At 41.8% G+C, this 20,109-nt stretch overlaps 3 protein-coding genes across 4 annotated transcripts; 2 read left to right on the forward strand and 1 right to left on the reverse strand.

The window, feature by feature from the left end:
* The first annotated feature begins 2,944 nt into the window (after positions 1-2,944).
* On the forward strand, positions 2,945-10,056 carry mfrp (membrane frizzled-related protein). 2 transcript variants are annotated; one of them, XM_061073657.1, is made up of 13 exons: positions 2,945-3,188; positions 4,760-4,868; positions 5,480-5,611; positions 5,742-5,909; positions 6,056-6,275; positions 7,078-7,208; positions 7,295-7,420; positions 7,500-7,576; positions 7,664-7,812; positions 8,025-8,155; positions 8,460-8,594; positions 8,832-8,959; positions 9,057-10,056. In XM_061073657.1, exons 1-13 carry the CDS (start codon positions 3,135-3,137, stop codon positions 9,279-9,281), a joined length of 1,785 nt encoding a protein of 594 aa, XP_060929640.1. In that variant the 5' UTR covers positions 2,945-3,134; the 3' UTR covers positions 9,282-10,056. The 2 variants fall into 2 exon arrangements, with proteins under 2 accessions (XP_060929640.1, XP_060929641.1); XM_061073658.1 differs by having other exon boundaries at positions 5,742-5,813.
* Positions 10,057-10,101: 45 nt separating this feature from the next.
* Positions 10,102-14,484, reverse strand: nudt8 (nudix (nucleoside diphosphate linked moiety X)-type motif 8). Its single transcript, XM_061073659.1, has 5 exons — positions 14,426-14,484; positions 12,947-13,846; positions 12,733-12,865; positions 11,671-11,748; positions 10,102-11,355 (listed from the first exon to the last, which is right to left on the reverse strand). Exons 2-5 carry the CDS (start codon positions 13,843-13,845, stop codon positions 11,170-11,172), a joined length of 1,296 nt encoding a protein of 431 aa, XP_060929642.1. The 5' UTR covers position 13,846; positions 14,426-14,484; the 3' UTR covers positions 10,102-11,169.
* Positions 14,485-15,122: 638 nt separating this feature from the next.
* Positions 15,123-19,017, forward strand: ftr86 (finTRIM family, member 86). Its single transcript, XM_061073719.1, has 11 exons — positions 15,123-15,629; positions 15,889-15,984; positions 16,129-16,362; positions 16,554-16,716; positions 16,807-16,899; positions 17,001-17,051; positions 17,150-17,200; positions 17,335-17,376; positions 17,498-17,563; positions 17,650-17,852; positions 18,682-19,017. The coding sequence occupies exons 1-11, from the start codon at positions 15,123-15,125 to the stop codon at positions 19,015-19,017; spliced, it is 1,842 nt and encodes a 613-aa protein (XP_060929702.1).
* The last annotated feature ends 1,092 nt before the right edge of the window (positions 19,018-20,109 follow it).

Below are 20,109 nucleotides of genomic sequence, written 5' to 3' on the forward strand. Positions count from 1 at the left end.
TTGATGAATGATTACCCAATAACACAACAGCACCAAACAGAGAAGAAGGGATTGAGAAATTTAGGAAAGAAAACAGACAGTTTTGACTTTCATTTCTGGTTGCGCTATTTTTGACTTTTTTCTTCTCTACAGTCTGATCTTTTTTATATTTTAAGGCTGCTCGTAAACATGTACGAGGACTCTCAGCTGCAGGAAGACTGGCATCAGCTGACACAGTTTAAAATCTCACAAAAGTACATCTTGCTATTGTTCTTCATAGTTCTCAAACCAAACCTCTTCCCAGCAATGTTGTCATTGTGCAGTTGTTTTCAATCATTTACTGTCCCGCTGGTGTGAATCCAGCTTGCAGTAGAGCACAGATAAAAACAACACAATACAACCAGACATAAAAAACAATAACACGCACACAACAGCTCAAATATTAAAAGGTGACAGACTTCAGTTCTTCTGTGTTGCATATAATTCTCACATCACATATATTAGCATTTTTTTATGTTCCCCAAGGAGGTTGTTTTCCCCCATGTCCTCTTGTTTGTATGTGAATTTGTTTCAAAGTAAGATTCCACAATAATTTTGAAACCTGGGTAGAGGATCCGGTAAAACAGGGTGAATCTGATTGACAGCTAAGACCGCCTTGTGATTAGTCCATCATGTTCAATGGCAGGATCTTGATGCTAAAGCTCCTCTCCATGATCAGACAACACAAAAACAACTGAATGTATTTCCAAGATAATTGGTATAAGAATGTGGTATGGGTCATGGAATAGACCATTGCATTGTGGTGCACTTCTCTAACATTGTGTTAACATTGTTCCACATCTCCGCCTGTTTCCGAGAAAATAATTCATGGATCTTGATGAAAAAATCTGGCATATTTTAAGGAACTGAAATCTTTGAGTGTTAAATTTGGTGCAGCTCGATTCAATTTACGGGAACTGTTGGGTCTCGGTGGATGTACAGCCGTGCCCAAAAGTTTTGAGAATGTCACAAGTATTGGTTTTCACAAAGTGTGTTGCTTCAGTGTTTTCAGATCTTTTTATCAGATGTTACTATGGTATACTGAAGTATAATTACAAGCATTTCATAAGTTTAAAGGCTTTTGTTGACAATTACATTAAGTTTATGCAAAGAGTCAATATTTGCAGTGTTGACCCTTCTTTTTCAAGACCTCTGTAATTCGCCCTGTCATGCTGTCAATTAACTTCTGGGCCACATCCTGACTGATGGCAGCCCATTCTTGCATAATCAATGCTTGGACTTTGTCAGAATTTGTGGGTTTTTGTTTGTCCACCCGCCTCTTGAGGATTGACCACAAATTCTGAACGGGATTAAGGTCTGGGGAGTTTCCTAGCCATGGACCCAAGATTTCGATGTTTTGTTCCCCGAGCCACTTAGTTATCTCTTTTGCCTTATGGCAAGGTGCTCTTTCATGCTTGAAAAGGCATTGTTCCTCACCAAACTGTTCTTGGATGGTTGGGAGAAGTGGCTGTTTTTCTTTGGCAAAATTGTTAGTGAGCGCACTCCCTTGGCTGAGAACTAACCCCTCAGATGAATGGTCTCAGGTTGCTTTACTTTTGGCATGACACAGGACTGATGGTAGCGCTCACCTTTTCTTCTCCAGACAAGCTTTTTTCCAGATGCCCCAAACAATCGGTAAGGGGATTTATCAGAAAATATGACTTTACCCCAGTCCTCAGCAGTCCAATCCCTGTAACTTTGGCAGAATATCAGTCTGTCCCTGACATTTTTCCTGGAGAGAAGTGTCTTCTTTGCTGCCCTTCTTGACACCAGGCCATTTGCGTGCAGATGCACTCACACCTGCCTGCTGCCATTCCTGAGCAAGCTCTGCACTAGTGGTGCCCCGATCCCGCAGCTGAATCAACTTTAGGAGACTGTCCTGGCACTTATTGGACTTTCTTGGGCGCCCTGAAGCCTTTTTCACAACGATTGAACATCTCTCCTTGAAGTTCTTGATGATCAAATAAATGGTAGATTTAGGTGCAATCTTACTGGAAGCAATATCCTGGCCTCTGAAGCCCTTTTTGTGCAAAGCAATGATGACTGCACATGTTTCCTTGCAGGTAACCATGGTTATCAGAGGAAAAACAATGATTTCAAGCACCACCTTCTTTTAAAGCTTCCAGTCTGCTATTCTGTCTCAATCATCATGACAGAGTGATCTCCAGACTTGTCCCCTTCAACACTATCACCTTTGTTAACAAGAGAAGCACTGACATGATATCAGGTGGTCCTTCTGTGGCAGAGCTGAAATGCAGTGAAAATGTTTTTTTTGGGGATAAAGTTAATTTTTTTGGCAAAGAGGGACTTTGCAATTAATTGCAATTCATCTGATCACTCTTCATAACATGCTTGAGTATATGCAAATTGCAATTATAAAAACTGAGGCAGCAGACTTTATGAAAATGTATATTTGTGTTCTCAAAACTTTTGGCCAAGGCTGTAGTTGTTCTACTGAGTCCCATACAAGTTGTGTTTGTGTTCCTGATCGCTCAGGTTTGTGCGTGCAAGCATTTGTGTGAATAAAACATTTTAGGAGCTTAAAAGATCATTACTGGGATTATCAAGATTTAGGCGGGACCCAGACCTCCACCCTCACCCCAACTCCCCCATTCCATGTCACCTCCCTCCTCCTCCTCCTCCTTGGTGCTCAGTCCTCTCAGCTGACTCGGCTTTGTTCGACACTGTGAAGGAGTTTCTGAAACTCTTTTGTAACCACTCACCCACCATCAGGAAACAAGAGAGATACAGGTTGATGCTGCTCATGCTGAACTGGGCAAAATGGATACAAAGGAATAACTGCTAACATTGATTATTTTTAGAGCTGTAGTTTGACAATTCTTGGGTGTGAAAGAGTCTTTATTTTTAATTTTTTCGATCTGGATTGGGTTGATAGATGTTTCACATTGGACGCTATGCTGGAGGATTTAAGGCCGTAAACTTTCTACACCGCGGTGGAGACATATAACCAGAGCAGAAAGTGGACGATGTTGGGAAATCCCTCACAGAGAAATGTCTCTCTCCCACTGCCACCCTGGATGCTTTCGTCACAACATCAGGCTCTTTGAGACGAGGGCGACTCACTAGATTTCCCTGTGAGGGGACAACAGATTAAGATGTCTGACCTCAGCCAAGTTGCTGTATACTCCGACTCCTCAGATATCTATAAGGTAAGTGTGATGATGACAGGGTTGTAGAGAAACTCACATCAAAGTTAAACCTCTTTTACACCACATTGGTGAAGAAAAAAACTGACTTATATAGTCAGTTTTTCTGATATTACAGGCATTCTGAAGATGAAGGTTCCCTCTCTTGACTGTTGCTAAATGATGCCACAAATATTAAATAGTTTCATTTCAACCCACACAAAGCTGAGACCATTCCACAGAAGTGTTACTTGTATAGACCTCACAGTTGGACAGGATTAACACAGGGTCATAACCCCAGAGGCTCCAAAAGCAGAACTTTCGTCATTTGTAAATGGGTCTGATTTCAGTTGAAGAATTCAGTTTCTATCTTAAAAAAAAAACAGTTTTCTGTTAACTCACTTACCTGTGATGTTTCAAAATAAATAAATGAACTACTTGAACAACTTTATTTACCAAAACCTTCTGGTTTTTATGTTACCTCACTTACAGTATCTTCCAGAGTTTTCAGTCATTAGCACATGGTCTACACCTCCAGACTGTTGATGGATCTTTTTGTGACTGATATGATTTTATATGGTAGTATTTTATAACTGATGAAGAGCATGTGATGTGGTTGAAATCCCAAAAGAAAGCAAGTGAGTGAACTGTTGAGGCCACGTATTCCACTGCACATGTGTTGAGTGTTGATAACAATATTTGGGTTATATAGGTGTAAGTGCGTAGGCGACAGACAGGATTGTATGTAAATTAGCATGTTACTGTTTTTAACATTAAATTTCCTTCACTATAATAGTCTTATCTTCTCATCTTATCTTTCATGCAAATTTGTTTTACTATATTTGTTTATTTTAATTTGGTGTATTTTATATTATTTATTTATATACAGTATATATATATATATATACAATAAATATATATTTTTTTACTTTATTATATTTGTATTATATTGTGTTTACCTGGTCCATATACCAAAGTAAATTGCAGCGCGGGGTGCGTCTGTAAGAGAATTCTTGCCTCAGGGCCCCTGATTGGTTGATCTGCTCATTCTACAAATCACAAACCTGCTTCTTCTGGGTTTTGAACCAGACGTCACAACTAGTTTGTATTTAAAGCCAGACTTTTTCTGAACAGTGGTCACTGTGGCTCCAAGCAGCAGTTACTGTACACGATGACAGGTCACTGGATCATCCTATGATTTAAAGGGGCAATAACAAGCAATTCCGTAATAGCAATGTATTAAATGAGGGTCAAACTATGTGACAATGTTGCTCACAGTGATGAATTAACCCTCAGAGAGGTAACTCTGATTTATAAATTATCAGATGTCTGCTAATAATAATTGGGTAATGACCAACTGTTTTCTAAAAAATAAACTTTACCACATACATTAAAAAGATGCTGATATGTTGATCTGACTGAGAGGATGAAGAAAGTTACTTCCTCATAGAGGAAGGGGAAGGAAGAGGATTATCTTTCTATTTTAAAGGTTGTTTTTCCCATAAATCTGTGTTTTGTGAGTTACCATATGAGGTGTTTATGTTTTAAATATATTTACATGTTGTTCTTCTTTTCCCCCGTTCTGCTTTCCACAGAATGTTTTCTGCAACCCTGCCTTTGAGCTGCAGGGGGAGCGAGAGGAGCGGGTTGAGGGCTTCAGGACGTCCTCGTCCACCCCTGAACCAATCAAACCACCAGCTGCTTGTGAGTCAATCATTCATTCAGTGTGTGCATATGCGTTGCATCAGTCACTGTATCACTTGGAGTCTGTCTGCTTTTCTACCAGTAAGTGTTAAACTTGGTTGTCATGGATAACCGTGCCTTGGAGTAAACCATCCACCAATTTGAGAAGTTGACTGGTTATGGTTTGTTCTACTCAGCTGGAGAAGCTTCAGCGAGAAAACAACAAGTCTAATGAATTCTGGAAACATATAAGACCAAGTGTGTCAGAGTCCATTGTGGAGGGTCAATAGGAGAAATCACTTTAGACTAACTAAATTAAATTACACGATGACTCTAGTTCTTCTGCATGGTCACAAAACCAAGAAAAACCCAGTCGATTATTTTTTACTTCAATTTTGATTCAATTGAAAAACTTTCAGTTAACGGACAGAGAAATCGTTCTCAATGGTCTCATGTAATACTACATATGATATAAATAAAAGAAGGGAGGGAAAAATAACATCCAAATAAACAACACAAACAATCTTGAATACTTCCTTCTTCATCTTGTGTTGAGGTCAGAGCTGATCATTTCCTGCAAAAAAAGAGCAGAATCCTGTTAATGTGGACATGTATTGTGCTCTATCTCTCAGGCTTGGGTCTGCTTGGGGTGTGTGTCATGCGTCTGCGTGCTCCAGGTTGTGGCTGGGGGGTGGTGGTGGTCTCTGCTGCTGCTCTGCTCCTGTTAACCGCCCTCGGACTGGCACTGGCCCTCATTCTTACACGTGAGTCGCTGTTTCACCTTGAACCATTCATTGCAGTAAAATACAATACATGTAATAGAATGGGTTTTCACGTTGGGTGAGAGAGAGGTGACATCCTGTCATCATGTGACTTTTTTTCTCCCTGCTTTAGAGATAAAAGGTCAAGCAGTGGAGGATCAGCTGTCGTCCACCAGCCCTTCAGACCTATTGAGAACAGCAGAGGGTGATTCTCATACTTTGACCACAAGCCCATTCAACAGAAGTCAATGGGACAGTACAGCACCACCACAAACTACAAGGATCCCCTTGTCTGAGACACGTAGGCAGTTCAACTTATATCTAGTTGTGTAATGGGTTAGCCGGGTCCGTTTTATGTCCAACCTCATTGAGTTCAAATGTTATCACGTCTTTATCTGGGGGTCGTTACTTGTTTCTAAGAAAAGCTTTTTCGTTTCTGTGTGTCAGGTTGTGGGGGTGTACTGACGGACTCAGAGGGCAGTTTCTGTTCCCCAAACCACCCCGGCCCCTACCCGCCTAACTCCCTGTGTGTGTGGGTGATCCGAGTCCCGCCCCCCTCCCTGGTTCAGATCCACGTTTCCTCTTTGGCCGTGGAGGGGCCCTCCCCCTGTCTGTTCGACTTGTTGGAGGTGCAGGAGCAGAATGAGCAGAGCTCTGTGGTCACCAGGTTGGTCCGTCTCAAGTGACACAAACCCTTCAAAGACCTATTAAACAGTTTCTACTCATGACACAACTTCAATATGGGGAACTTAATATTTTGATGCACTCAGAAGAGATGTCACAGAGACCTGTTGATGTTATATTTCTGAGTGTTGCAGGATTTCACCAATAAAAGAGAGATAAAATGTAAATTATCGCAATATATTTGTCATCCATAACTATATAAAAAAAAAAGGTTCAATGTATATTGATATATTGCTTCTCTACAGTGAGGAGGTAAAACACCATATATAAGGTTTAAAACCACAACCTTCGTTCAGGAGAAAAAAAATCTGTGATTAAACTTAAAACTAATAATTATGTGACATTAATCTTAATAATTATCAATACCTACTGATATGAACATTTTTATGTTGATATAATTTTTGGCCAACCCATTTCATTTTACACATTTTCTGTCCAAAGAAAATTATAAGGGGCTTATGTCATTACATTAATTTGTTGATAGATGGCGCTAAAGTTCTTTGCATGATTATAAAGCACTTACTGGAACTGAGGGTTTCTGTGAAAGATTTCAACCCTAGTGGATACTTTGACCTGTGTGGTTATTTGCATTCTTGGAAAGAGTTGCAACATGATTCCCAAAACTGCAGAAATCTTGGTAACATAACTAACATAGCTAACAGAGGATTTTAGGAATTCACAGTGCAAAGTCGAAACTCCAGCGGCTTTCAAATAACCCTAAAGCTGTCATTTAAAGAATAAAACTGATCATTCTAAAATAAAAGCTCTGTACTTCTCTCGTGCAGGTTCTGTGGTAACGTGGCACCACCGACAGTCAACACAAACAGCAGTACAGTGTGGGTCACCTTCCGCTCTGACAGCAGCATCAGTGGGGCCGGCTTCACGGCTCATTACAGGGCCCTGCAGCCTGCACACAGTCAGTAGCCTGCACATGGAAGTTACATGTACATCCTTATATGCATTATTGTGCATCTGTGCATGTTTTTATATATGTTTTCACAGAAAGCTGCTCCAGAGAAGAGTTCATGTGTGACAGTGGACGCTGTCTGCTGCCCGTGTCTGTGTGTGACGGTCATCCAAACTGCCACGACCAAACAGATGAGGAAAACTGCAGCCATAAACACAAGGGTGAGAGAGCTGAGATAAGAAAAACAGAAATGTAAATAAAAAAGGCCATAAGAACAGTGGACACTGACTCTTCTTACAGAATGTGGCGGGCAGAAGTCAGGTCCGCACGGTCACCTGTCAAGTCCAAACCACCCAAAGCCTTATCCTCACCAGCAGGTACACTCAAAACTGCCCCAGGCCGCTAAATACACTCTGATGTGGCTATTTTGTTACCTGACCACACATTCCTCTGTTTCCCATTAGTCGTGTATTTGGCATATATCCGTTGAGGAGGGCCACGTCATCACACTGAGTTTCAGGAACTTTAGCCTGGAGACTCAGGACGTGTGTGAGTTTGACTACGTGGAGGTGCACGACAGCATCGACACCGGAGCTGGAATAGTCCTGGGAAGGTGACACCCACCATAGCCTAGATCTTTTATTCTCTGCAAGTCAGATCTTATGTAGGATTTTGTGAGAAGGGCCCTGACCCAAGATATTATCAGCAACCTCTGCAATTACTGTAGCCTTCTTCATTGTTAAATCCTGTATATTAATGGTAAATTTGGAACATTACATGGCCACAATGCTGTGAAGCTCTTTGTCTGCTCTGCATTTGTCTCAGGTTTTGTGGCACCACCTTCCCACCTGACCTGAACTCCACTGGTCCCCACATGACTGTGGTGTTCATGGCTGATGAGGGAGTGGCAGACAGCGGCTTCAACGCAACGTACCAGTCTGTGTCTGTACTGGACAGTGAGTTTTACAGTGCAGGATTACAGCAATACCACTCCATTATATTTAGTGGAGGGGTGGGGCATGACCCAAGGAAGAACCCATAACATTTTTGTCTGGATCACGTTCAGGGGGGAGATCCAGAAATAGTTTTTCACTTTCTTTAACATTATGAGGTTTTCAACATTTCAAATGATTCATCAGACTAATTCATGGATCAAAAAATGGGTCAAAATTCTTCCCTATCTTTGTTTTTTCCAGTTATCTTGCGTTCCTCTCCAGTCTTCAGCCTCTCTTATGTATTTTAGTTTCTCTGAATCTGTAGGGACATGTGGTCCCAGCCAGTTTACCTGCAGTACAGGGGAGTGCCTCCAGGCGCAGTGGTTGTGTGATGGATGGAACGACTGCCCTGACGGAGCAGATGAACAGGGATGTGAAAACTCCACCTACCCTTCCTTCAGTAAATACACCTGTTATCTCTGACCCCGATCAGAGATACACTGTTTACTGTCTCTAGAGCTCTGCTGTTGAAAGCATTAATAAAATAACAAGCAATCATAATAAAAGCATGCAGGATAGAGCTGGTTTGTCACTAAATTTAAAAAAATGTTTGGGTGTTGACCTTCAATTATAACTTAATTTTCTTTGTATTGGAGACACCGTCTTATCTCTTGATGTTTTGTCTCAATGTCCTCAGCTTCATCATGTGAGGTAATAGAGGTGGAGATGTGTCAGGGCCTCAGCTACAACCTCACCTCGTTCCCAAACATCTGGCTTCCTATTGCTGACCAGAGAGAAGCTGCCACAGTCCTGCAAAACTACCGGGTAAGAGCTACATTCATGACTTATCAAATTCACCTTTCTTTTCTTTTTGAATGCTGAATGATCCTCAAAGCCTTGAGTCTCATGTGTTGTCATGCAGGGTCTTAGAGAGCTCGACTACTTTGAGCCCCTGCGCAGGCTGGTTTGTGGGATGCTTCTGCCCCAGTGCAGCCCCCAGGGTGGCGTCCTCCAGCCCTGCCGCTCGGTTTGCTCCTCGGCTGAGCAGCAGTGCCGTGAGGCCCTGGATCTCTACTCCTTCCCCTGGCCCATCAACTGCCACCTCCTGCCCGACTCACAGGACCCTTTGGAGTGCTCGCTGCCTTGATGCTCATCTCAGCTCTTGTCGAGTTTTTCTGAAAAAACCTTTCACCGCATTGTGTAAGGACCAATTTGCATTTTCCAAAATGCATTTTACACAACTGGAAACTTTTCTTTCAGACTCAGATCAGCTTTTCCACAGCATTCAAGTGTGTTGCAAAAATGAGATGCATCATGACTGCAAACCTCACTACACACTCCTGCCTATAAAGCATTTATGGTACGTAGAGAAAAAGGTGACACAGTAGCCATTTTATAAAAAAAACAAAAGACCTTAATGTACCTTGATGAAATGTTTATCTTGTTTTTGTTTGATTCACTGAACTAAATGAAAGGTTTAAAGCTCTCTCGCTGATAGAAAAATCCAACTGCTATAAACTATCTTTTTGCACTATTTATTGCCTTGACGTGATGTACAGTAAATCAGGTAAAACATATGAGGCCAATGAAGGAAGATTGAATAGAGAATACCTTTATTGCTTCGTTCTTCAACACAGCACATTTGTATGTGCCTCAATCATTTCAGTGCTCATAACAGTCCAGACCTGATATGGTGAGAGATGCAATATGACAGAGGCATGAGTTTGGTCAACTCATTAACTACAGGACAAGTAAATGCAAACTTCATTTGAAACTTGTATGGAAAAGGTTATTCAAGTTAAAACCCACAATTGGTAACTGGAAGAAACCGGGATCAAAAAGGTGAACAAATTTAGAATTTATGAGCTTTGAAAAATTGTATTCAATAAAATATTTTATATAAATTATACCAATATCATACTTAGAACTCATACTATTAAATAATAATAATGCTTAAATATGTACAGCACTTTCCATAAAATAACAGTGTTTTAGAGAAGAAAAGCAATAAAAACAAGACCTTACCCAAACAAACAAAAACACTAACACACAAGAAATAATGACGCATACGTGTACATACATTATTCCTTCGCAAAAAAGGACAGGTAAACTAAGACCAAATCATAAAGATTAAAAACAAGTGCTTTCAATCACGTTAAACTAGACATAAAAGTACACTACTCAAAGGAAAACAAATACTGAATACTGAATAAAAGTCAGAGACGTTTAATTAAATAAATATCATGAATACAATTAATTCAAAGCCAGAATGAAAAGTAGGTCTTGAATTTACTTTTAAAAGAATCCACATTCTCTGCTGCTTTGGGGTCTTTTGGCTGAAGTAATACAAAGTTGTTTCACCATGGGTTTTCTGTTCTGACTTTGAGTAGAATTAAAAAGGCCATTAAGGTACATAGAATAAAAGGCATTGACATGTATAAACCATTAAATTGATCTTAAAAAAAATCAATTGAGAAGCATACGAAGTAGCCAATGCAGGGACCTAAGAATTGGTGCAATGTGTGCTCTCTTGTTGGTCTTGCTTAACACAGGAGCAGCCGAGTATTAAAGTTGTAGGTGAGATACGTTCTTGTCAGGCAGACCAGAAAGTAGAGTGTGGGAATAGTAACGGTAGGAGCTGTAATGCAACTGTCACCATTTGAGGAATTGATTGTAAGTTGCTGTTTCAGTGCCATGAGTGGTCCGAAAACCTAATTTAACTGACACAGAAAGCTCCTCTAAGCTTACTTAAAAATGTAGATTGGACATTGGCCTATAGTTATTTCATATGGAGGCACCTAAATGATTTATCTTCTGAAGTGGCTAAACTATGGCAGTGTTTTGAACAGTAGAGAAGACACTCATTTAAAGAGAATAATTGACATAGTTCAAAATAAATACAGACGGTATTCACATCGATTCCTGACATGGTTCTGCTACACAAAATTTGATTGCACGTTTCTCATAATCACATCTTTGAGTCACACAGTTTGTACTACAGATATCTAAACTGTAAAGTTACAGTGAAAGAGCTGTTAAGGGGGAACAATAATTTTCAGGGTTTGGTCTAAAGCAATGGCAGTCAAACCCCACACTCGCTTCTTGTCATTGTGAAACACTGGGAGTGTGTATCCAAACTTTTCACCAGAGCGGAAATGTGTGTAGCCACAGTTCTGGGGGTTGCACAAGTGGGACAGGGGCAAAGTGAAGATTTCCTCCACCTGTGTCAGAAACAGACAAAAGAGGAACATTACATCTTTGGTCCAAAGCAGAAACAATACAGAAAAATGTGTGCGTTTAGGTTTAATAATTGTTTATAATGTTTATTTTACAATGATAGTTTAAAAATTCTGAAAAGATAACACAGACGAAACCAACAATAAAAGCAGAGGGATGAAGTGTATTTTAGATTTGAAATTGTGAATTAAGTTGCTTCTGAAGAGCATTTGGTCCAAAGAGTAAACAGTAGTACTGTAGTCTCCGGCGGTGTAAACATGTGGAGCCCTGCTACAGTGCTACACGCAGGACGACCGTACCTCTTCAGGGTTTGGTTTGAACGACAACTCCTCTACAGGCCCGAGGTTAGCCAGCACAGGAACAATCATCATCCCTGTCTGGAGAGAGGGACAAAAGGTGTCAACTCAACAGCTCTCTTTTACTATTCAATATGAACATATTACCAAAGAAGAATGAGACACTGTGACAAGTGCAATGACATTTTTAAGTAACATGAGTCATGACACCATATACCATTTTTTCTGTAATGAGGAGAGATTTGTCTGTGACAAGGCAGTGTCCGTGCAGTAGTGGACATAGTTTCTGAAGGCCCGATACTGGACTCATGGCTAGTTCGGGAAACATTTCTTGTTAAGTCAGTTAGTTGATTTTATATTTAATAATCCACAATCATGATAATAATTGTTACAGCTGCTGATCAAAGTTATTAATGTTTTCAAGTCCATGCTTCTAAGATGTTCAAAAATGCAACATTTTGGGGTTTTGGACAAATGGGCAGAAGAAACCAGCATCTTCAAAATATCCACTAGATCACTTGGAATTGGTGACATTTTCATGACTATTTTATAATTTCTCACATATATTTACAGAGTAATAATACAATGACAGATTAATCGATAATGAAAATAATGTTTTAATTATTTGTAGCCCTATTTTAGAATTTTTTCAATTCTTCCACTTTTTCCCAAAAGTTATGTGATTGATAACTAAATACAAAGAATACATTTGTAATCAGGATAGATTGATGAAACCAATTGAAGCCAGGCGGCTGAGGCTCAGGAGGTAAAGCAGGTCCGGCTGTGAGTGACGCATGACAGAGAAAGTGCTTCACAAAGAAGCATTGTCTGAATGTGTGTGTAAAGGATTAAATCCAAAACTGTACTGTTAAGCTCTTTGAATAGTCAGCAAGACTTGAAAAGCACCATCTACCACTTGAATAACCACAATTTTACAATGCTCACCATAGATTCATGAACAGTATGACATATCAGTTCAGAAAATAAAAAGGGGAAGAAGAATAATCAAAGCTCTCCAGTTAATCACATGACCCAAATTCTTAAAAACGAAATGATCCAACTCACATTGTCCCTGAGAGGCTTCAGGACACCCCAGACCCGGGCTGCTGCCACATTAACACCCAGCTCCTCCCAGGTTTCCCTCAGCGCTGTGGCCACCACATCTCCATCTGATGGATCACTCTTTCCTCCTGCAAAGCTACACATAAAAATGGAAATAAGGACACATACTCTACTGGCAGTCTAACACAATTTAAACAGTTTCATACCAGCCACAAACCTGACGTCTCCCTTGTTCCTGCCCAGTTTTAGGGAGCGCAGGGTGAAGAGAACCGCCGGCTGCCCCTCAACACTGCAGAGCGCCACCAGGACAGATGCATATTTCAACTGCTTCTTCCCTTGGCTCTGACTTGCTGCTTTGCTCCATCTTGCTGAGTCATAGAGCTTCAGGTTGGACCTAAGACTCTGTCGACACCTGTTTTCATTCTCCGGGGATAGACAGTCTCTCCAGTCATCCACCAAACGAGGGGAAGCCTGATGAATACCTCGGCTTTGCTGAAGAAAGAGGCTGGTGGCTCGGGATCTACTGTGAAAGTGGCTCAAGATCTGTGATGTGAGAACTGATAAGCTGGCTATGTGCTGCCTGTGATGTAAATGGCTATGTGAGTTACATTGAGACTTGTTGGTGAAACTGAGTGAAACATGGAAGAAGTCCAGAGGCCTCCTCCAGGGTGGAAGGCAGCTTGTGTTGGTCAAACAGACCTGGTGAGGGCTCACAGCTTGAGGGTTCTGACCTGGAACTTTCAGCACTGTGGATTTCTGTGAATCAGGAACTGGTTTGGTTGAGGTAGAAAGTTGAGAGGTCTGATGACGACTGGATACAATTGTTTTGGATACAGAGTTATGAAGTGAAACCTCTCTCAGATGACGATTATCACACTCCCAGTTGAATACATGTGGCTGGATTGAATTGGACACAGACTCTTTGGATAACGAGGATAACCCCTCATCGCTTCGGCCTCCTCCAGGAATCCCTTCACACCGGTTCCCGCTCACATGTCTTGCCCCCTGGCACACAGCACCAGTGTGTTCAGGGACAGCAGCCAGGGGAGACGCTCTCAACAGCAGCCATGACCTTGTTAGACAGGACCAGGTCAGGATATGAGGGGCCCGGAACATCCTGAGATGAAAACAGACACGTCCAAAGACAAGTTCAGAAAGCATTTAAAGTTTGTACCATCAGCTGACTAGACCACATAGCTCAGGTAAACATGAGCACACCCCTACCAGCAGAATGAGGAATGATTAGCTCTTGTGTGAAGTGTTAGCATGACCCAGCTTTAGTTTTGTCCATTCAAACCCTGGACCTTACATGGAGCTGAGTCCTGGTACCATCAGTACTTTGTGTCAAACTTTGACTGTTAGCTTCAGCTGTTTGGTTACTTGAGCTCTGACAGCGACGGCTGAGACAGATAAAAACACCATACTACGTTTTTAGACACTCCGATAACAACCGAAGCTAACCCAGTCTGTTTTGAGACCAGTCTATGTCTTCTTCGGGTTGTAAAAGCTGTCATTAAGCGCATGCTAACTAGCTAAAGTCCACATTAGCATAACACGAGCAAAGTGGACAACTAACTAACGTCAAACCTCCGATGCTGTTAATGGTGAGGACTCGTCCTGTCCCACAGGAGGAAGGAGACACACCAGGCATCGAACCCTAACGTGGACATGGAGTCTGGACGTGGAGAACACTCACCTTCAGAGTGCAGTGAGCAGCCGCTCTGTGCCTCAGCTAGCCGGCGTTCTGCCCCAAGTCAACATGGCGGAGCGGCGTCACGCGTCACCTCTGCCTTCATTAAGCTGACCGCCAACCACGTGTGTCACATCCTCTCCAGTCATCTGCCGCGACCTGTGTGTGTGCGTGTGTGTGTGTATGTACTTTAACACAGATGACTTCATAGGGAAAAACCAGCCATTGTTGGGCATTTCACGCCATTCACGCCCCAGAGAGAAGAACCAGTCTAACCCCTTAGAAACCCTATGAGTTATTTCCTATTTCAATGGGTCACATAAAAACACTTCTCCTCCATTGTTTTAGTTGTTAAAGTGCTTAATATGATCAATTTCTTAATACACTGTAATACGATTCTTTTGTTGGCTTCTTTCCATGTGACGTGATGGTTCCATGTGTCCATGAGACCTCACCTGTGGGATTTCTTCACCTTTGAACCCCCTATGACACAAGAGAGAAACTCCTCACCCCACTGGTTTTACCAGCTCAGCCTGAAACCTGGAGGCTGCTTCAGGTTTTAAGCAGCATGTGATCCATGTCATCTGGCATTTCAAACTTGCCATCTCTGTTGGTGTCACCTCACCGGAACAGGGAACCGAGTGGTTGTCCGTACATATCCAGCTCTGATCTCTGTGAACTGCCTTCTTTAACCCAGGACCACATGGCCTCTGCGTGGACTGAGGAGGAGACCTTTGTCTGCTCAGTGTGCTTGGACACCCTGAAGGACCCAGCCACTCTACCCTGTGGACACTCGTACTGCCTGTCTTGTATCCAGAGCCACTGGGACAAGAGAGACAGTAAGGGTGAGTACAGCTGCCCCCAGTGTCGGCAGGTCTTCAGCCCTCGGCCCTCGCTGGCCAAGAGCACTGTCCTTGTGGAGGCCATGGAACAACTGAGAACCAACAGCTTCAAGCAAAGCTTCTCCCCCGCCTCCTCCGCCCCACCATCCATGCCCATCTACCTGGAGGTCCTGCCACATTTAGGGTCGCGACAGGGCAGCGTGTACCCCCAGCTTCCCACGGTGGACCCCAGTTCCTGCCCTCAACACAACCTACCCCTGGTGCTGTTCTGCCTTGAAGACAAGGAGTGTATGTGTGAGTTGTGTTGCCAGCATGGACACAAGGGACATCAAGTGCTCAAACCAAAGAAAGAGAGGAAGGAGAGGCAGGTACGTAATGGAAAAGGACCACCCGGGGTAAATGAGTGCTGTTTTATAGTTTGCCATGATGCTCTGTGTGTGAAGAATGTGAAGCATTTTCCAAATGTACCTGAACATGAAGTTCTTGTTAAACAACTGTCTTTAAGGTTTACTCCTGTCACATGTGGTGAAGTTTAAGTGTTCTGGTCTCTTTTTATACTAAACCATGGACCTTGTGTGTGTGTGTCTCTGTGTGTGCGTGGGTGTGTGTGTGTGTGTGTGTGTGTAGAAAGAGCTTGTTCACATGCAAGCAGAGGCCCAGAGGAGAATTCAAGAGACTGAAAAGAAACTGAAGGAGCTCCCACATCTTGCTCGCCAGCACAAGGTATTTGATCATGTTTGTGTTACGTCTCCGTTTCCGATATCATACCTGTAGATCAGTTTAAGATATACAATACAAGTCTACTGCTTTTTGTATTTTCATAATACCTAATCTGTGATCCCTGTCTTCTTCTCTCCTTACTCCCAGGCGTTGGTCCAGGCTCTGCAACAAGAGAGCACCGATTTATTCACAGAGTTAGCCAAGAACATGAGTCTCTCAGGCACCCAGGCAGGCGAGCTCCTCAGCACCCACGAGACCTCCATCGGCAGCCAGGTGGAGGTGCAGATCCACACACTAGAGCAGGAGGTGGCACAGCTCGGCTGGAAGAGTGAAGAGCTGATCAAGCTGGCCAGCATGCAGGACAACATCTGCTTCCTGAAGGTGTGAAGCAGTGTTAAAATACACACATGACACATCAATCAATACATACCATTTATGCAAATTAACAGGTAGCAGCGGGTAAGTTATATAAATAACATAGCGGTATTATAAGATAACAGTATGAAATCATAAGATAACAGTATAACAGAGACAAGAATTGCTGTTGAAATGTTATTTAATTTGTTCTCAAGAATTTCCTAACCCTGGAGCCACTGGGTAAGATGGGTGCCACGGGAGAGTCAGTGCTGGGTCAGGAGGAAGCGGTGGTGGCCTCCATCCGCTCAGTCATGCAAGATTTAAAGACATCGGTACAGGAGCTCTGCAAAGCCAGTCTGGTCAAGATCAACACATTAGGTCAGCCTCTCCTCTACGCTCTTCTCCTCTCCTCTCCTCTCCTCTCCTCTCTGTGCCTTCAGACAGTAAAAACGTATCATTTCTTTGTAGTGAATCATGTACCCATGGAATCAACACCCAGTGGTGCAGTAGCGGGTGCAGCAGTAACTGATAACTGTGGTCAGGATAAATCACAAAACACAGGTACGGAAACTTTAAATCATGCAGTGTATTGATTAATATATGTGTACTTAAGGAAAGGACACCTGATGTATTGCTCACAACTCATCCTTTCGTTTCTGTAGTGTATGAAATGATGACAGACCATCCACCTTTGCCGCCCCCAAGACCTCAAGGTAAGTTACTTTAGAAACTATGTACATGTGTAACTCTTATAGCAAATTTATTTCCTAAGATAATATTTGCTCCATGTAATTGTACTTCATTCTCCCAGAGCATGACTCTTCAATAAAATACCCAGATCTACATCGTGCATGTCCTGAAGGTAAGAATAAGAGGGCCTGCTACAACGTGAAAAGTGTGTTTCAAATGATATTTAACGTAATGGAGTTGAGGTGTTCAGTATTTGCTTTACATGTTTTATTTCTTCCCTCTCTCCTCCTTTCTGTGGACATGAAGCTTCAGCCCCACCTCCACCCTTCCACCCTCCTCAACCTCACGGTAAATACAAAAGCTCTGTAAACTGCCTGCAGATAGTAATCTATTAACTTTACTTTGAGGATAGGAGGTTTGGTGCAGATTAGTTGTAATTCCTGATTTCATAACTATTTTTTACTCTTAGCACCTCCTGCAACAACAACAGGGCTTGTGAACCCAGAACCAAAGTCTAGAGGAGAATTGCTGAAATGTGAGTCCATCATGATCCACAATATGAAACAGATCGCATAGACCACAATGTCAAAGTTCTCAATTAAATACATCCTGTCCCTTCAGTTCGCTTCGAACCCACCATGGACCCTAACACGGTGTATCGCCACATCCAGTTGTTGGATGGAGGTCATAAGGCCACGATGCGGGCTGAAAACCTGAACCCTCCAGACCACCCTGAGCGCTTCCACTTCTGGAGACAGGTTCTCTGCAGAGAGCCCCTGGCTGGGAGCCCCTACTACTGGGAGGTGGAGTGGTCCGGCCAAAAGGTGGATTCTTTCGATTTCAGACATAAAATGGGTGGTTTCAGATAAAGACATATGCCATATACAATATATGAATGGAAATCACATATCCCATTTGTCTGATTTGGTTAAAGGACATATTTGTACATTACTCTAATTGAATAAGCATCACTCCCCTAAAAAATCCAGATCATTATCCAGATCCACAGCAAATGTTACCTGTTCATAGATATAAGCACTTTACACACGCCTGATTTTTTTTTTTTTACTAGAGATTGATTATTTGAGAAATTCCCAAAAATGACCTATTATCTCGACCACAAATGGACCAACAATCCATAACAAACAGAGCTAAAAAACTGGTCATTATATCAATATCAGAATTCTTTGCTCCGTAAATCAGCATTAGATCTTTTTTTCAACTGGATTTCATTGTCCTCTGCCAGAAAAGTCACTGATCACTGTAGGTTATAATGAGGTCTTAATGATTTCACTGAGACAAAGTGAGGATATCAGCTGTTGTTTGTGCACTAGATTATCTCTTAACAAAGCCTTATACTTCAATATTCGAGCCACAACAATTTGTTGATTAAATCCTGCTTTATTATCCCAAATAAAAAAAGATACATTCTCTAATTTTTACCATGCTAGCAGCATGCCTCTATAGGATTGGTTAGTCCATCACTGTTTATCATCTTAACAACACCTGTGGGCCTTGCAGTGAATATTTGTGGTTCATTTTTGGATGATTATTAATGAATATTATTGGTGATCCTCTCATTTCTCCGCTGGCACCATCACCAGGAGGTGTGGCTTCCTTTCCTAATCTAGTTTTCCCTGTCTCACCATGCAGATCACCATTGGTGTGGCCTACAAGGAGATTGAACGCAAAAGATCTGATGACAAAAGTCGTTTGGGCCACAATCCCCAGTCCTGGAGCTTGTACTGGACCGGCACTGGTTTCTCCTTCTGGCATGACGGTCAGGAAAAACTCCTCGGCTCAACTAAGGCCAAAAGGATTGGTGTGTATCTGGACCAACATGCAGGGACTCTGGCCTTTTACCGCATCACCAACAACCAGGCTGACCTCATCCACCAGCACCAGACCCACTTCACTGGACCACTGTACCCAGGATTCAGATTCTGGGCAGGAGTAGGGGCCACAGCGACGGTCTGCCTACTGGATTAAGTTGTTTAATTTTTTGATACAACCTTGGTTGAAATCATGACAATTTAACTCATTCTAGATAAGAAACTAATTGTTTTCCTAATATTTTTTTGAACCAACCTTTCATTGCCTGATGTAAAGTTTCTAAAACTGTCTTTGTAAGTGAATAAAGGAGGAATATACACATATTATCATCAATCACACTTTTGTAAAAGTACCTAGTAAATCCACAAATTTCTGTCTGTATTTTGAACACAAATCTTGCGAACTGTTCAACTTATTAGCTTCACACTTGGCATGTGTATTTTAATGGCCCAGCATAGTTCAGTGTCGAATTTGGTGTAATTTGGACACGTGTTACGTTCAATATTAAAAAATCCTTTTAATGAACAGGCAACCAGCACTCTGTAGTGGGTTGCATTGTGGGTCAGTGGGAGTAAGGCGATGTGCATTCAGTCTGTGGATGGAGTTGAACATGTCCTTCCTGTCTGCTGATAATCTACAGCAAAGGTCAACAACTGTGTCAAACCACAGGTCCGAATCGCTGCCAGATCATTTTGATTAGTGGATTATTTTTATTGCAATATATTGAACTGGGACACAGACACACAACACAGGTGCTGTTATTCATCATGGCAACATAATTCATAGAATCACTTCCTGTTTGGCAATTTGTCTTCAAAGTAAAAGAGTTAATTTGTTGCTTTATGTCGAGCTGATTTATTGAGTTTTTTATTTTGAAACGTTATGAACTTGGGTGTAAAGATTGTGTTGATTTGTTAATAGAAGTAGACGATATACAATGTATGAAAACCCTGTTAAATAAATCATTTAAACTTATAAATTGACCACACTTGAACACTGATAAGGCAAATTCAGTTTCATTTCACAAAAACATTTATTACAAAATCTTTGTTGCAGAACAACCAGGTAGGATGAACACGTTTTTTAACTTTGCTCAGGACAAACACTATAAAAAGTGACAGAATATTGTAGAACTGCTTGAGGAGGACTCACAAAGACAAGAAATAATTCTGAAGTAGCTGCTTTCTTCCTGTGTAACTAAGGGAATAACAAGTGACCTGCTGATCTTATCTTTGACCCAACACCTCA

The sequence above is a fragment of the Limanda limanda genome, chromosome 6 (genome assembly GCF_963576545.1).
Source record: "Limanda limanda chromosome 6, fLimLim1.1, whole genome shotgun sequence".
Classification (NCBI taxonomy): Eukaryota; Metazoa; Chordata; class Actinopteri; order Pleuronectiformes; family Pleuronectidae; genus Limanda; species Limanda limanda.

Bases quoted from the DNA above. Each gene is read 5' to 3' on its own strand.
- mfrp (XM_061073657.1), top strand. From the start codon at position 3,135: ATGTCTGACCTCAGCCAAGTTGCTGTATACTCCGACTCCTCAGATATC. The intron at 4,869-5,479 runs GTGAGTCAATCA...TCTATCTCTCAG, and splicing joins AATCAAACCACCAGCTGCTT to GCTTGGGTCTGCTTGGGGTG. The intron at 7,577-7,663 runs GTACACTCAAAA...GTTTCCCATTAG, and splicing joins AGCCTTATCCTCACCAGCAG to TCGTGTATTTGGCATATATC.
- nudt8 (XM_061073659.1), bottom strand. From the start codon at position 13,845: ATGTTCCGGGCCCCTCATATCCTGACCTGGTCCTGTCTAACAAGGTCA. The intron at 12,866-12,946 runs GTTTGTGGCTGG...TTTTATGTGTAG, and splicing joins AGGAACAAGGGAGACGTCAG to CTTTGCAGGAGGAAAGAGTG. The intron at 11,356-11,670 runs GTACGGTCGTCC...TTTCTGACACAG, and splicing joins TCAAACCAAACCCTGAAGAG to GTGGAGGAAATCTTCACTTT.
- ftr86 (XM_061073719.1), top strand. From the start codon at position 15,123: ATGGCCTCTGCGTGGACTGAGGAGGAGACCTTTGTCTGCTCAGTGTGC. The intron at 16,363-16,553 runs GTGTGAAGCAGT...TTTGTTCTCAAG, and splicing joins ACAACATCTGCTTCCTGAAG to AATTTCCTAACCCTGGAGCC. The intron at 17,564-17,649 runs GTGAGTCCATCA...CTGTCCCTTCAG, and splicing joins TAGAGGAGAATTGCTGAAAT to TTCGCTTCGAACCCACCATG.